The sequence below is a fragment of the Sarcophilus harrisii genome, chromosome 1, assembly GCF_902635505.1.
Source record: "Sarcophilus harrisii chromosome 1, mSarHar1.11, whole genome shotgun sequence".
In the NCBI taxonomy this organism is placed as follows: Eukaryota; Metazoa; Chordata; class Mammalia; order Dasyuromorphia; family Dasyuridae; genus Sarcophilus; species Sarcophilus harrisii.
Window position 1 is genome coordinate 551,761,840 of NC_045426.1, and position 13,510 is coordinate 551,775,349.

General features: G+C 33.6%; 1 protein-coding gene across 7 annotated transcripts in view; it reads left to right on the plus strand.

Moving 5' to 3' along the window:
- MAK (male germ cell associated kinase) overlaps positions 1 to 13,510 on the plus strand; it is a 79,129-nt gene that overhangs the window by 65,009 nt on the left and 610 nt on the right. For 2 of the 7 annotated variants that reach the window (XM_031946861.1, XM_031946860.1), the window contains exons 12-15: positions 479 to 610; positions 3,089 to 3,205; positions 5,689 to 5,718; positions 8,530 to 10,066. In XM_031946861.1, the coding sequence (XP_031802721.1) occupies positions 479 to 610; positions 3,089 to 3,205; positions 5,689 to 5,718; positions 8,530 to 8,684 (434 nt within the window). In that variant the 3' untranslated portion in view covers positions 8,685 to 10,066. Of the gene's footprint in view, positions 1 to 478; positions 611 to 3,088; positions 3,206 to 3,621; positions 3,747 to 5,688; positions 5,841 to 8,529; positions 10,067 to 13,510 lie in introns of those variants that run through there. The other 5 variants (XR_004231022.1, XM_031946864.1, XM_031946863.1 and 2 more) reach the window with 5 other exon arrangements.

The window sequence follows — 13,510 nt, forward strand, 5'->3', positions numbered from 1 at the left end:
AAAAATTCATAAAAAATAATCAGCTAGGTCGTTTTTTTCCCAAATATCTAGAAAAAAGGTACAAAAACCTCTTCTTTTTTACTACTGCAGCTAAGAGAATATTGCTTGTACTTTTAATGAACTAAACTCATAAGTAATTTCAAATTGTTATCATTGAAAAAAAGTAATTTCAGCAATATAATTTTTTTCAAGGAAATTTATGAAAATTTAACATCTTTACTTAAGAGCCACCACTAATAGCATCTTAAAATATTTTATTTTTATAATGTGTTCTGTGAATGTTTCTAGAATATTTTAACATGATAACATTTATTATTTTTTTAAAAGGAGGATACTGTTTTCAATATTTGAAAACATTTTAACCTAAAATTCTTTCTATTCTTGGTTTGAGATTGCATGTTTTATCATTCTTCAATGATGTTCTTCAACATTTATTTTTGCCTTCTAACCTTTGAAATTACTGTTTTGCCTTTTTAAGGTGTCAATCCTAAGAATGTGTCTTTGTTGACCCATGGAAAAGAAGGAAATCCATATACTTGGAATAATTCTATATTTTCCAAACCACTGGGGCCCATTGGTGCAGGACTTGCTTTCAACAGGTCTAATGCAGGTAAAGCAGAAGATAGCACTCAAAAGAAATCTTTCCTCCGTTTTTTCCTTAGGATTTTTTCGTTTGACAAGATTTTAACATGTGGACTGTATGTAGGATATTTTGGAATGAAATCAAGCATCCCCTTAATCTTTTTAGGACTTACTTGTGCAATGACATCAAATTTATCCCCAATGTTAATCACTCATTTTCAAAGGTTGACTTTTCCTTATCTTTTTCAAAACTCATTCATTCATTCAATAATTCTTTACTAAATGTCTATAAATAAGATCCCGTGCTAGGTGCTGGAGATACAAAGACAAAAAGAACAAAGTCATTCCATTGAGAAACTTATGTTTCATTGGGAGACACAACATATACATTGATTGCTGTATATAACTTCAGGCCAGAGAAAGCACTAACAATAGCTGGATAGAATGGGGATTCCCATCCTGGTGTCTATGAATTTAAAAGTCTTAAGAAAATATTTTGATAGCTATACTTGAATATAATAGCTTTCTTTTGTAATTCTGTGTTTTATGCATCTAAAAACATTACTCAGAGAAAGTTCCATAGGCTTTATCAGACTGCCAAAGGGGTATGATGAAAGACAAAAAGTAAAAAAACCTCTGCCTTTGGAGAGGGCATGTAAGTTGAGAATAAAGGAAACTAAGAATTTTAGGAACAGAGTTAAGGTGAGTTCATTTCAGAGACTGAGGACATGAAAGACAACCAAAGGCACAGATATGGGAGATATGGAAGGTTTATAGAAAAATTGAGTATATCAGTTTCACTAAATGTATAGTGTGTGAAATGTAGTAATATGAAAATAAATGTGGAAAGGTACACAGGAGCCAGATTTGGAAGGACTTAAATAAGCCTACCTAGGAGTTTGTATTTCATCCTACAGGCAATAGGAAGCCATTGAAGATTCTCAAGCAGCAGTAACATGATCATATTTGTTCATTAGGAAGATTATTTTGGGGAATTATATGAAGAATGATTTAAAGAGGAGATTATAGTTAAGAATATGCTGATTGTTTATTCTATTGCAATTATCCAGCTGAGAATTAAATAGGACTTGGATTGATTGGTTGATGGTCATGTGAATTGAAAAGAAGGACCAGATACAAGAGATGTCATGAATGTAGAATTTACAAGATTTGGCAATTGATTGGATACAGAAATGAGGGAGAGTGAATAAAGATAGCTTTGAGATTGCAAACCTATATTATTGGAAGGAAGTAATGGAGGGCCAAATTTAAAAGATGAAGGTAATGAAGGTTTCCCATTTTGGAAAGTTGACTTTTAGATATCTACTGGATATTTTTGGGGAGATGTTCAGCAGCTAGTTGGTGATATGGACTGCTATGCAGTAGAGAGAATCAGTTGTTTCTTTGTTTTTTTCGAAGACATTTTTCATTCTGTTCATTCTTTCCTTTCATCTGCCTTCTCTATAGAAGAAAGCATAATTAAACCAATTGAAAAGCTATCATGCAAAGAAATGTTACCTGAAAAAATAGAGGAAGCAAAAGGTAATATTTGGTTATTAGAAGTAGATGTATTTTATTCACTGTATTTATTCATTTTTCCCTCTGCTTACTTTATACTCAAAACTAGCTTTTTGCTTCAGATTTTACACTTTGAGCATTAGTAAAAACTACCAGGATTTTTTCATTAACTTTAAATTGCTAAGTTTTATCTCTTGAGCTTTTAAGAATTAGAAGATATGGCTAGAGACCTTCTGTATCATTTAATAAAAAACTAAATAATTTCTCCTTCATTTCTCTTCTAAGTAGAACAATTTCTGAAGAAGAGTTTGGGAACAATGAAATTAATCCCTCTTGCAAAATACCTGTACAAGGAGAAGGAAGTTTCCCTGTTTTTTTTTTTTAGTGTCTCCTTTCTCCTCCCAGGATCTTTCCCTTCCATAATCTCTTTCTACCCTTTCCCATAAGCCATTCAGGGCCATTATAACCTGGAAAGAGATGGGTCTGCTTCCCAAAAATAGGATTGGGAAGAGAGAGAGAGGGAAATGTCACACAGAGGGAGGCTCATAGAGAAAATGTTTGCTTTAACTAGGAATATTCTTGAAGAATAAATACTGTTAGATACAATAGCAGTAATTCTGTGACTGACAAATCTTTCCACATATTCTACCCTATGTTTCCATATTAAAATTATGGGTGTCTAAAGAACTCTAATTCAGTTAAACATATTAAAATTATTATATTTTATTATAAAATTATTATATTTTGCCAATGCATATAATACAATTCTACTTAGTATACATAACTATGTTATAAAAGTAAGTTAACTGGAGAAGGTACAAGTGTAAATTTTACACTTTTGATAATAATAATGCTTGCTAATTATGAACATCTCTATGTCTTGTTTGTTGTCTTGTCGAATAGGGAGCATACTCTCTATTCAAAATCATCCTATTATGTTTTTGGCTTGTCTATAATCTGACTGTAAAACTTCATACCATGTCAATAGGAAATTATGGAAGTTATACTACTTACAATCAGCCAGGATATATCCCTTCATTTCACAAAAAAGAAGTTGGCTCAGCTGGCCAAAGGATACACTTAGCACCTCTTGGTGCTACTTCAGGTAAGAAGTGGCCTACTATGTAAATTTCAAACTACAGATTATGTAATTGCTGTTTCATGAAGGTTAAAAAAAAACCTGAGACAAATCAAAAAGCCATTGTTCATTTTAAGTTTGTTTTCATTGATTCAGTCATTATTTTGCTAACAGAGTTCTATTTGTTTATTAGCAAAAGGTCTCTTTTTCTGGCATCCCATAACAGGTTGGTCTGGGTTTCACAATAAGTTTCATGAGATAATAAGATTTAGAACTGGAAAGACCCCCCCCTTCCCTTCATTTCACTAGTAAAAAAATTGAAACCCAAAATGGTTAGGAGGCTTTGCTCTGGATCCCACATTAAGTGGCTTTCCTCTATAGCGCCATTACTTAGTGAACAAAAAGCTGTGAAATCCAGTCATCCGATGACTTTTATTTTCCAGATTTAGCCCTCAGTGGGTCTTCTCTTACCTCAAAAAAAGTTAGCCCTGGTAATAGTGTCCCTTGGCCACCCAGCTTCAGCTCATAAGCTTTGTCTATGATTCAAGATGGAGCCTCTGTGTCTGAGGTAACTTAGCTTTAATCATAAATTTTCTACACTTGTACAGATAAAATTAAGCAAACATTAAAATGGTACTTTTAAAGCAAATATAGCATATTTTAACTTAATAGAAGTAAAAAAAAAAAAAACTTCCCATTTATAGCAGTATGAATAAGGAATGGTCTGCCTAATTGTTAACGCTGTAAAGTTACCCATGCATATAACCTGTAAATAAAAGGCTATTAAATTAAAAAAAAAAAAAAAAAAGGAATGGTCTGCCTAGAAAAATAGTGAGTTCTTTATCTCTAAAATTGGTCAAGAGAAGAACAGATGATACTTTGTCAGTCAGAGATGTCAGTCAGAGTTTGGTAGAAGGGGGATTCACGTTCATGTATGGTTTGAACTGGATGGTCTTGAAGAAATCTGTTCCAACTCCAAAATCCTGTCACTTAAAAAAAATAAAAACAACAAACTACTCTGGAACACAATTTATTATTTTTACTGGAAATCTAATTATTACATTTACGTGTTCCTAATATTACACATTGATTCTAATTCAAAATTTCTAACCTTACTAATTTATTCTTCTATTTTAATTTAGAGTGCAAACTTTCTGTGGGTTTATACATGACTCTAATGTCTGGTAAAGTTTGACATTCTAGTTCCTCCAGAACACCAATCCTCTAGCTTATGGGCTTCTATGGGCTTTCACAAACCACTGATCAAAGGGAAAACTTGGGGACAAACCATCTAGCTTCTTTGGGGCTCCTGACAAAAAAGGTTCCTCTCATGTCTAGAATCATTAACACATTAGATAATCATTCTCACTTTAAAAAAAAAAAAGTCTCTTGGCTTCCTGCTCTCAATTCCTTTATTTTCTGCTTCTAGTGAAAAAAAGAGGGAAAAGAAAAATAGATCTAATTATGCTGCATAGCTGGGTCTAATACCCTCTTTGATGACAATTAGCATACTTGTCTGCCACTTTACCCTTTGGTTCAGAAACTAAAGAGCCTCTTTCCTTAATTTTTTCAGACTATGAAGAATATGTTTAAATGTATTTTTATGTAATAGAAGCTTGTTTAAATTAATTTGCATAGCATTTTAAAGCAAGTTGATCTAGTAACTCCCACTGGCAACTTCTTTTTCCTCATTATGGACCTTTGAACTGATTATATGCTTAAAATAGTCAAACATTTGAATAAAACTAAACAAAATTAAATAGAATAAACTGGTTTCATTATATAAGCCATTCTCTAAGATTAAAATATCACAATCAGGGTTTGAAGACTTTAAAAAATATTAAAAGCACTCAACTCCTCTGCTGAATTTTTATATTCTGTATAGAAGAGAAGAGATGGAAATTTAAAGTGACTGTGCTCAATTAATCTTATTTATAAAAAGAACTGCTGAAGGAATTTACAATTATATATAGAGAAATGATTATCATAAGAAATATTACAATAAAGCAAACTCATAAGGAGTTATTTACCTTAGCTGGATAACAATTTGTAGCAGATATTAAGTATATATATTTTTTAATACCTGGGTACAGAGTTGGGACTTGGTGTAGGCAAAGTGGGTAGCTGCCATGGGCAAAGTACCTGGCAGGGCACTGAGAACAGTTTTTAATATTATTCTTTAAATAAATGCTTATATTTTTAATGCCAGAAAATTCCAGCAAATCCTCTTGGATAATAACATATTGGGTGGGGATACAGAATGAAATTTTCAAATCTTGCCTAGACCCCATGGACACCTTGTCCCTGCTCTGCCTCTGTGCCTCCAGTAGGAATAATGCTATTTTTTTTTAAAAGTGTTTGTTAAGATTACATTTTTAAACCAATATGAATGTCATAATTCATATATTAATTGTTCTGTCAGGTTATCTATCATGCTTATTCCTGTTTCCTTTTTCCAAAGTAAATGTTATCTTATAATTTTTCATCTCTTCATTTACTCTGCCTATCAGATAAATCTACAGCCGGTGATAGGAGGAAAGGTAAAAAAAAGAAGTAAATGTTAATCACTCTCAAGTGATAACCTTAGGAAAACATTGTGTGTAAGAGAAGTGTCTTCCAGTGCTCCCACTTTTGTGAGTCTCCCACAAGAAAATAAAAGCAGGTCATTACTGTATTTACTCAAATATTTTCCCCCTCTTGTATTCTCTTGCTGTCTTCCTTCTTCCCTCTCACCAAATTTTAAGAAGAAAAATCCTCCATTGACTTCCAGGATCACACACATTTACACATTTTTGTCCCTTCTCTGCTCTGGAATGGCAACCATGACTGCCAGGAGAAAGTCCTTGGGTTTTAAGAACGTCAATCAATTTCACAGCTCAAAACAGCTTCTTGTTTTAAGTGGAATATCCTTGGCAAGGCAGAATAAATGTTTAAATTAAGGCCATACCCTACCTGTGCATCTTAACACTGTTTGCCAGTAGCTATATGGAATCTGGGGAAAGAGAGCAGATTGAATCATTAATTTCTTTATCTCTATCCAACAGTGCTTCTCCCTGTAGTTATAGTAGGCATTGAGGTTCCTGGCAGATATGACAGAGAGAGACAAGGTGTGTCAGGCCTTCCAGGAGACATAGAGACAGTTATCTAGGGCTGTTTCCTTCCCCATTCCTACCCCTAGACCAGCGGTGCTTCCATACTCTCATCAACAGTTTATAAGGAAAAGAAATCCTGGATGTAAACACCCACTACCATTTTTAATCAGTTTTCCTAATTTCCTCTCTAAAGCACTTAACCAATCTTTCTCAGATAACTTAGATATCTGTCTCAGTGCTCCATGCTGCTTTCCCCCTCCTTACTCCCCAGTACTCGTCTTTCTGCTGTTGAATCCCTTCCTACCCCACAATGTAAAATAACCCATCATATCTCATCTACTCAGACCCAAGCTATTAGCTAGCTAATAGAAGCACTTATTACAAGAGCTAATGATCTTTGCATGCCAATGTGAAAGGCATCTACATGGGTAATTAATATATGTACATTTTAATTGGTACCTTCTGGGGACACCGTGCCTCACCTTTATTGTCCTTAAGGTTGGAAATTTCAAGCTAAATCAAAAAGGAGGGACAGAATTGTGTTAGGCAAATGAGAGAAAAATTTTCCTGGCAGTCATTGCTTTTCAACAATTTATCATATAATATCACAGCCTATACTTCCTAAAGTATAATATTGACTGCACAGTTCCACACTTAAAAGTCTTTTTTTCACTCTAAAGAGTGGCAGAAGACTAAGATCCAGATGCTCGCATAATTCCCCCCACACACCCTGTTTTAGAGTGAAAGTATCAGAGAGAAATGGGGGAAATTATGCGAGTAAATACGGTATAATTGGCCTTAATGTGCAAAAATGCCCATTTTGGCCTCTACATTTCATCTTGACATTTGGGTTTTAATGCAAGGATGGCAGACACTACACAATGTGAAATGATATGCCAGTGGCAAATGAAAAGCATCACATAACCTAATTCATGACAGAGAACCCATTTTTCCATGCCAGTTATTTTAGGGAAAAAATTATGGAAACCAAATTACCTATAAAGTACTTTAGTTTTAGTTTCATGAGAGATAAGTATGCCTGCAACAGAACTGATGAAACTGTTCAGGTAAAGATTAACTAATCACCATGAGTGAAGAATATATATTTTTTAAGTCAACCAAACTTTTGGCTGAATGATCCCAATCCACTAATAAATATCCTGCTATCACTGATTTGGGGTCTGTAGGAACATTATTATAATTAGCAAATGATCACTAAGTTAGCATTCACACTCTTTCTTGCCTTTTGGAGAAATTCAACTGTTCTTGATTCAATGGAATTAAATTTTCCACTTTTAAAATAAAGTATAATTGTCTTACTTTGTAACTTCAGAAATACTTGTTGGAAAATATTTACAGGATTCATAGCACCAAATGAAATTTTTTATAATTATGCAATGTTTGGATGCCATGTACTTGCCTCATTTAGACTCATCTGCATTGTGACTGGACAGTTCACTAACACTATGTATATTTAAAGATCCCTAGACTAAATAAAGACCAGAAATTCTGAGTAGGTCCAGCCAGCCTGACTCAACTGCAGAATAAGCAGTGATCTGATCAGCATAATGATAGCTGGCATCTACATGGCACTTTAAGGTTTGCCCAGCACTTACATATTGGCAAGAGCACTGGATTTGGAGTCAAAAGGCCTGAGCTAATAACTTAGTTCTATAATTTATTATATATGCAACTTAAAAACAATCCCAGAGCCTCTCAAGGACTCAGTTTCCTTATTTTTAAAATGAAGAGATCAGACTAGCTGAGGGTTTAAGTCCCTTTTAGCTCTAAATCCTATGGTCCTATTAAAAAAAAAACTACCAAAAACATATATTATGTGATACACAGATATCTATATTTGTATATCTCTTTCTTTATACACACACATGTACATGCGTGTGTGTGTGTATATATATATATATTATATATTTATGAATATCCTTGCCAGCATGAATCAGAAATATCCAGCTGTGTGGGAACTTGAATATGATTCCCTTTCTGTTGCAAATTCTAATTTTGCCAGCAGAGCCTCAAAAGTTCAGCTATAGCTCTCTATATGAGCAGTGCTTCCGTGTCCACATTTATAAAATAGAGCCATTAGAGGTGTTCAGGAGAAACCACTGAATGAGTCTTTTGAAAAACAGATTGAAATTTTAAAACTTTTCCCCCTAAAATGGTAGGATTAATGACCTTCCTTGAAATGTTTGAAATAAAATCAATTTATGTAGTTCTTATTTCTAATTTTGGTTTTTTTTTCAGATTATGCCTGGAATACAAAAACTGGTCGGACCCAGTTTTCAGGCCCTACTTACAATCCTACAGCAAAAAACATAAATATTTTAAACCGTGCACATCCCGTTCATTCAGTACATGGAAGAACAGACTGGGTGGCCAAATATGGAGGCCATCGGTAGAAGGCTTGTTTCAAAATGCCCTCCTTGTTCTAGAACAGTATGTTCCATTGCTATACTCTTTGAAATGTCTAAAAATGTTTATTTCCACTGATTTCTGGGAGAAAATCACAAAAGTGGATAATTTAATGGCAAAAAATCATCTTGTATTTTATTCCATCCTTAGGCATGAAAAACACATCTCTTACCATTATTGTCTACATTAATTTAAGGGTAGAATTTTACAAAGTATTGAATAAACTTTGCCAAAGTATCAAGTATTTTGATCTACAAATGAATAGATAATAAATACAAGAAACTTTTTTTTTTCTTCTTAAAAACTCTTGAAAATGTGGGCCCTTTTAAAATACACTAAACATTCTCTCCTTGTTGCATTGTTTTGGAGAGGGATTGTTCTCAGATTTCTGTATTTATCTGAAAACTCCTTTGGACCATGATAGATTGTTGAAAATGATGCTTATTTGGGCAAGCCTTTTCTACTGTATTGACTGATGAAAAGCAAAAAATATGATAGCTTGCCATTTTTTAAATATTTTATAAATATTAGGCAGAGATCATTTTAACCTTCCATCAAATATTTTTCTAAGGAAAATATAATTAATACAGAGTATATCAAAATTATGCTATAAGGATATAGTAGAAGATGATTCTATACACTTTGTGTCTGGTTTATCCAGCTACAAATGATATGTTCTGGTGACTGTAAATTTCAGTGGCCTGAGGACTTCCAAATTAAGAATAAGTGCAGCATCAAGAAGATTCCTAAAGTTGTGTTAAATTTCTGTTCCCCAGCCTTGTAGAATGTGATTTTGTTCCTGAAAGTAAATTGTTGATGTTGTAGATCACTAGCTATACCTTTTTCATTTGACCTAAAAAATAAAACTCATTCATTTGCTGTAGCAACAATGGCACTAAAGATGTATTTAATAATTTTATTTCAGAATCTGTTTTTCAGGGAGACATTTTAAAGTTTGTACCACTCTATTTAAACCTGCCGATTTGTTAACTGGAAAGACTGTTTATTCTTTTAAGATACAACAATGTTATCAATTGATATTTTTATATATTTTAATACTTTGTTTAAAAAAATGTAGCTGTTATTGCCATCATCCTGTGTTCTATAATTTGTGAGCTGTATCCAATGGCATGTTAGCAAAAAAATCAAGCATCTTTGCTACAATAACTGCGCCTTTCATTGTTGAAAAATACTGTATAATTCTGGAAAAAAAATCTAAAGAATGAGTTGTCTGATTAGTAACGTGCCACAGTTTTAAATCAACCATATTGCTCTGTGTTTCTTTGTACCATTTGGTCAGTCCTTTGATTTAATAAATCTTTTATGTAATTGATAATCTCTTAACTCTGAAGAGTGTCTATTGAAGTAATTACAATTAAAAAACAGAGTCATAGATTGTTAGAGATGGAAGGGTTCTCAGAGATCATACAGGTCCAGGTGCCATCTTCTGACTTTGTAGATATGGAAACTTGCTGAAGTTCAAATTGCTAATTAGTTAAAGAGTTGGGCCTAGGATCTTGGCCTCCTGACTCCTAGTCTAGTGTGCTTTCCACCACATTAGGCAGTTTATCATACTTAAAGTAAACATGTAACTATTATTCCTCAAGGTTTGTCTTGAAAAGGAAGATAACCTTGGGGCAAGTCTTGCCAGATTAGTTATTTGCCACATACCCATAAAAAAAATACTAGGTTAGTAGGAAAGAAGATTGATTTAATGTTATTCTACTAGTGTGGGTGACATAAGTGGTCATTTATAGTTTAGTAAATATTTGATCTTTATTCACAAGATTATCTATGCCTATAATATTATTTCATTATGTAAAAGTTATGCTAAAAATATGGGATGAAATTTTTGCATTGTCTTGACAAGATTTTCAGGGTTTTATAAATTATTAAAGCTCAAATGCTTTGTGTCATGAGCTTGTAAGTAGAAGTATGTACAAAGCTTATATAAAACTTAAAACTGTCAAAAATTATCCTATTTCCTTCTACTTGCTTCCATCCAATAGATTTTTCTATTCTGACAACAGGCATTTTATTCATTTTAATTTAATGTGAGTACTACCAGCATTGCCCTATCTCTAGATAGTGGGGTAACTCTCAAGCTTTGAATATTCCAAGGGAAGACCCAAGGAATCTCCCTATTGCCATCAATGTGGGATCCATTCTGGATTCTAAGCAGTTCTGAAACCTTGATAGAAAAGGAACCAAATTTTTTGTTATTTTGGTTTTTGTTACACATCTATTACATTTAGCATTACATGGTAATGATGAAAGATCTCCTTAAGACAACGCTAACAACTATAAATTCCAACCTTAACTTTCTAATTATTAAATAGTCATAGCTATATGTAGGGCCTCCTTGTTGAGAGATAATATGGATCTGGGGCTCCTGAGGCTTCTATTCTGAAAATGGCTCAGAGCAAGAGGCTTTTTTGTACCCTTGAAGAGACAGAGTGCCCTTCTGCACTTCTGTGCCCTAAACAATTCTGCATTTAAGTTGAAGATGCTGACCCTGCTCGGGTAAAGGGAGTTCCTTTTTTATGAAATCACCCTTCCAGTCTCTTTCCAATGCCCATGGAAAATCTCTAGTGATGATCAATTGCCCGAGGCAATCAACTGCCTCTCTGCTTTCAAGGTTTCAGACCCAGCTTAGCTGCAGGCTAAAAGCAGGTCTCTCTAGGATAAAATTTACTCAATTTTCTACTCTATAGAAATCCTGGGGAAAAGAAGCTGGAGGGAAAAGTTTGGGGCCTTTGAGCATTCAGGATTGTCAGCAGATACTCACCTAACATAAGTTCAGCCAACAAATGGTAACTCATTTATTTCGCAAGTAGCTTGATATCACAAAGAAAGCAAGGAACTGTTATAAAAACTTCATACTGAACTAGAAGTTATTACTCTTCCCTTGGCACTGTTAGCAAAACAAAACAGAACTAGAATAGACCTGGATTGCAGTAGGATCTAGATCTGTTAAAAAGAGCAAGAAAGAATACTTACACAATCAGAAGGATACCCACAGACCTGATGGGTGTTTGAAGAGGAAAAAAACCCAGAGGAAGGTATAGCTGTCCTTTGTAGATTAGTGAGGAGGCAGCTAGAGGACAAATGTGATGTGTCAATGGTTCCCTGAACCCCTCTACAATCTAATGTTACTGTGCTTGGAACTTCCTGCAGAGCTGATGGCCATTGGTAGAATTATTCACCAGATGGTAAAGTCTATGATAACAGGGTCATTCAGATGCAATCCAAACTATAATCAATAAAGGGAAATGATCTGTATCTCTTCTTGTCAATCTAGGAGCATATTTGAAGATGCTATGAAAGTAAGGGGCTAGCACTTAGATAAAAAAATTTCACTTGGATTTATAATCCCAGGTTTTGTGAAGAACTAAGTTATAAAAATGATTATGTTATTATACATATGGAAACAGTTCTCAAATGGTTCCCTCAAAATCAGGAATCATCTGAAGTCCAAATCTGCCCTTGTTCAGGAGCATTTAGTACTTGTTCCCTGAGAAAACAAAAATGAAATCCCTTCCATTAGGCAAATAAGATTTCCCAGGGGCTGGTACTGAAAAATGTTTGTTCAAAGTATTATATATGTTTATTTTTCTTATTAAATGGTAAGAGATCTGGTAGAGCACAAGTGAAAAATACTAAAAAAAAAAAAAAAAAAAAAATTAAGCACTAATTTAGTCCTAATCTGTCCCTGTTCATTTCTCTTAGTTTCCCAGAAACATATTTCTATAAAAACCCCAGAAACAACATCAGAAGAAAAAAGTGTTATGACTAATTGATTTTCTATATGCCTTGTGATTTTACTAGCTTGTAAGGTTTAATGTTCAAGAAAAAATGTTCTGACTTAACTGGGAATAGACTAAGGCACAGAATTATAATAGGTAACATTTATAAAAAGGATTTTTTTCTTTAGCTGTCCACATCAGAAAGCTTATAACTAATGCCATCAAAGTACATATCTGCGCACACACACATGCCCGTGTATGTGCAAACATATAAACATAAAATACATTTTGTGGACAGACATACCCCAAGTCTTACCACCAACTCCCCTTATTAAGCTACTAAACAGGTAAGCAACCACCATAAGATTAATATTCAACTAACCGTTTTTATGGAATTAACCTAAACATAGCACAAAATATGTAGATTCAAAATTTCTGCTCCTTACAAGGAATATTCCTATTAAAATGGGGAAAAAAGCTTACTGAAGATCTAAGTGTTATCACTGAACTTATTTTCCCCTAAAAAAAATCAGCTAAATACTTAAATTGTCCTTGCATTGCATTTATAAGTAGCAAGTCTTACTTTTATCGTAAAGATAGGAAAATTAAGGGTCAGAAAAATATAAAGCCTTTATGGACACAAATGAGAAGTGATAAATACCTAGAATCCAAATTTCAAGGGTCTTGGGCAAAGCAATACAATCAAATCCAGATGCAAAATCACTTTAAGTCAATGGAGTTATTTGAAATCTCTAAATTCAAAGCCTAAATACAGTGGAAATATCCAGATTACTAATAAAGTAGAATACATCCACAATATAGGAGTACAACTTAAGTACCAATGGGTAAGTCAATGACAAGACTACAAATGGAGACCAGACTTCCCATCTTCAGTAAAGGGAACCACATTGCTCAAAATTCCAAATATGTGTGTGTATACATGTATACATATACACGTATATATACATGTGTATGTGCATAATTTAGTTTTTCAAGGCCTGAGAGATCTGTATTTTTAAATTTTTCCAAAGTTTCAAATATAAAATAGAAATAATGGTGGTCATTGC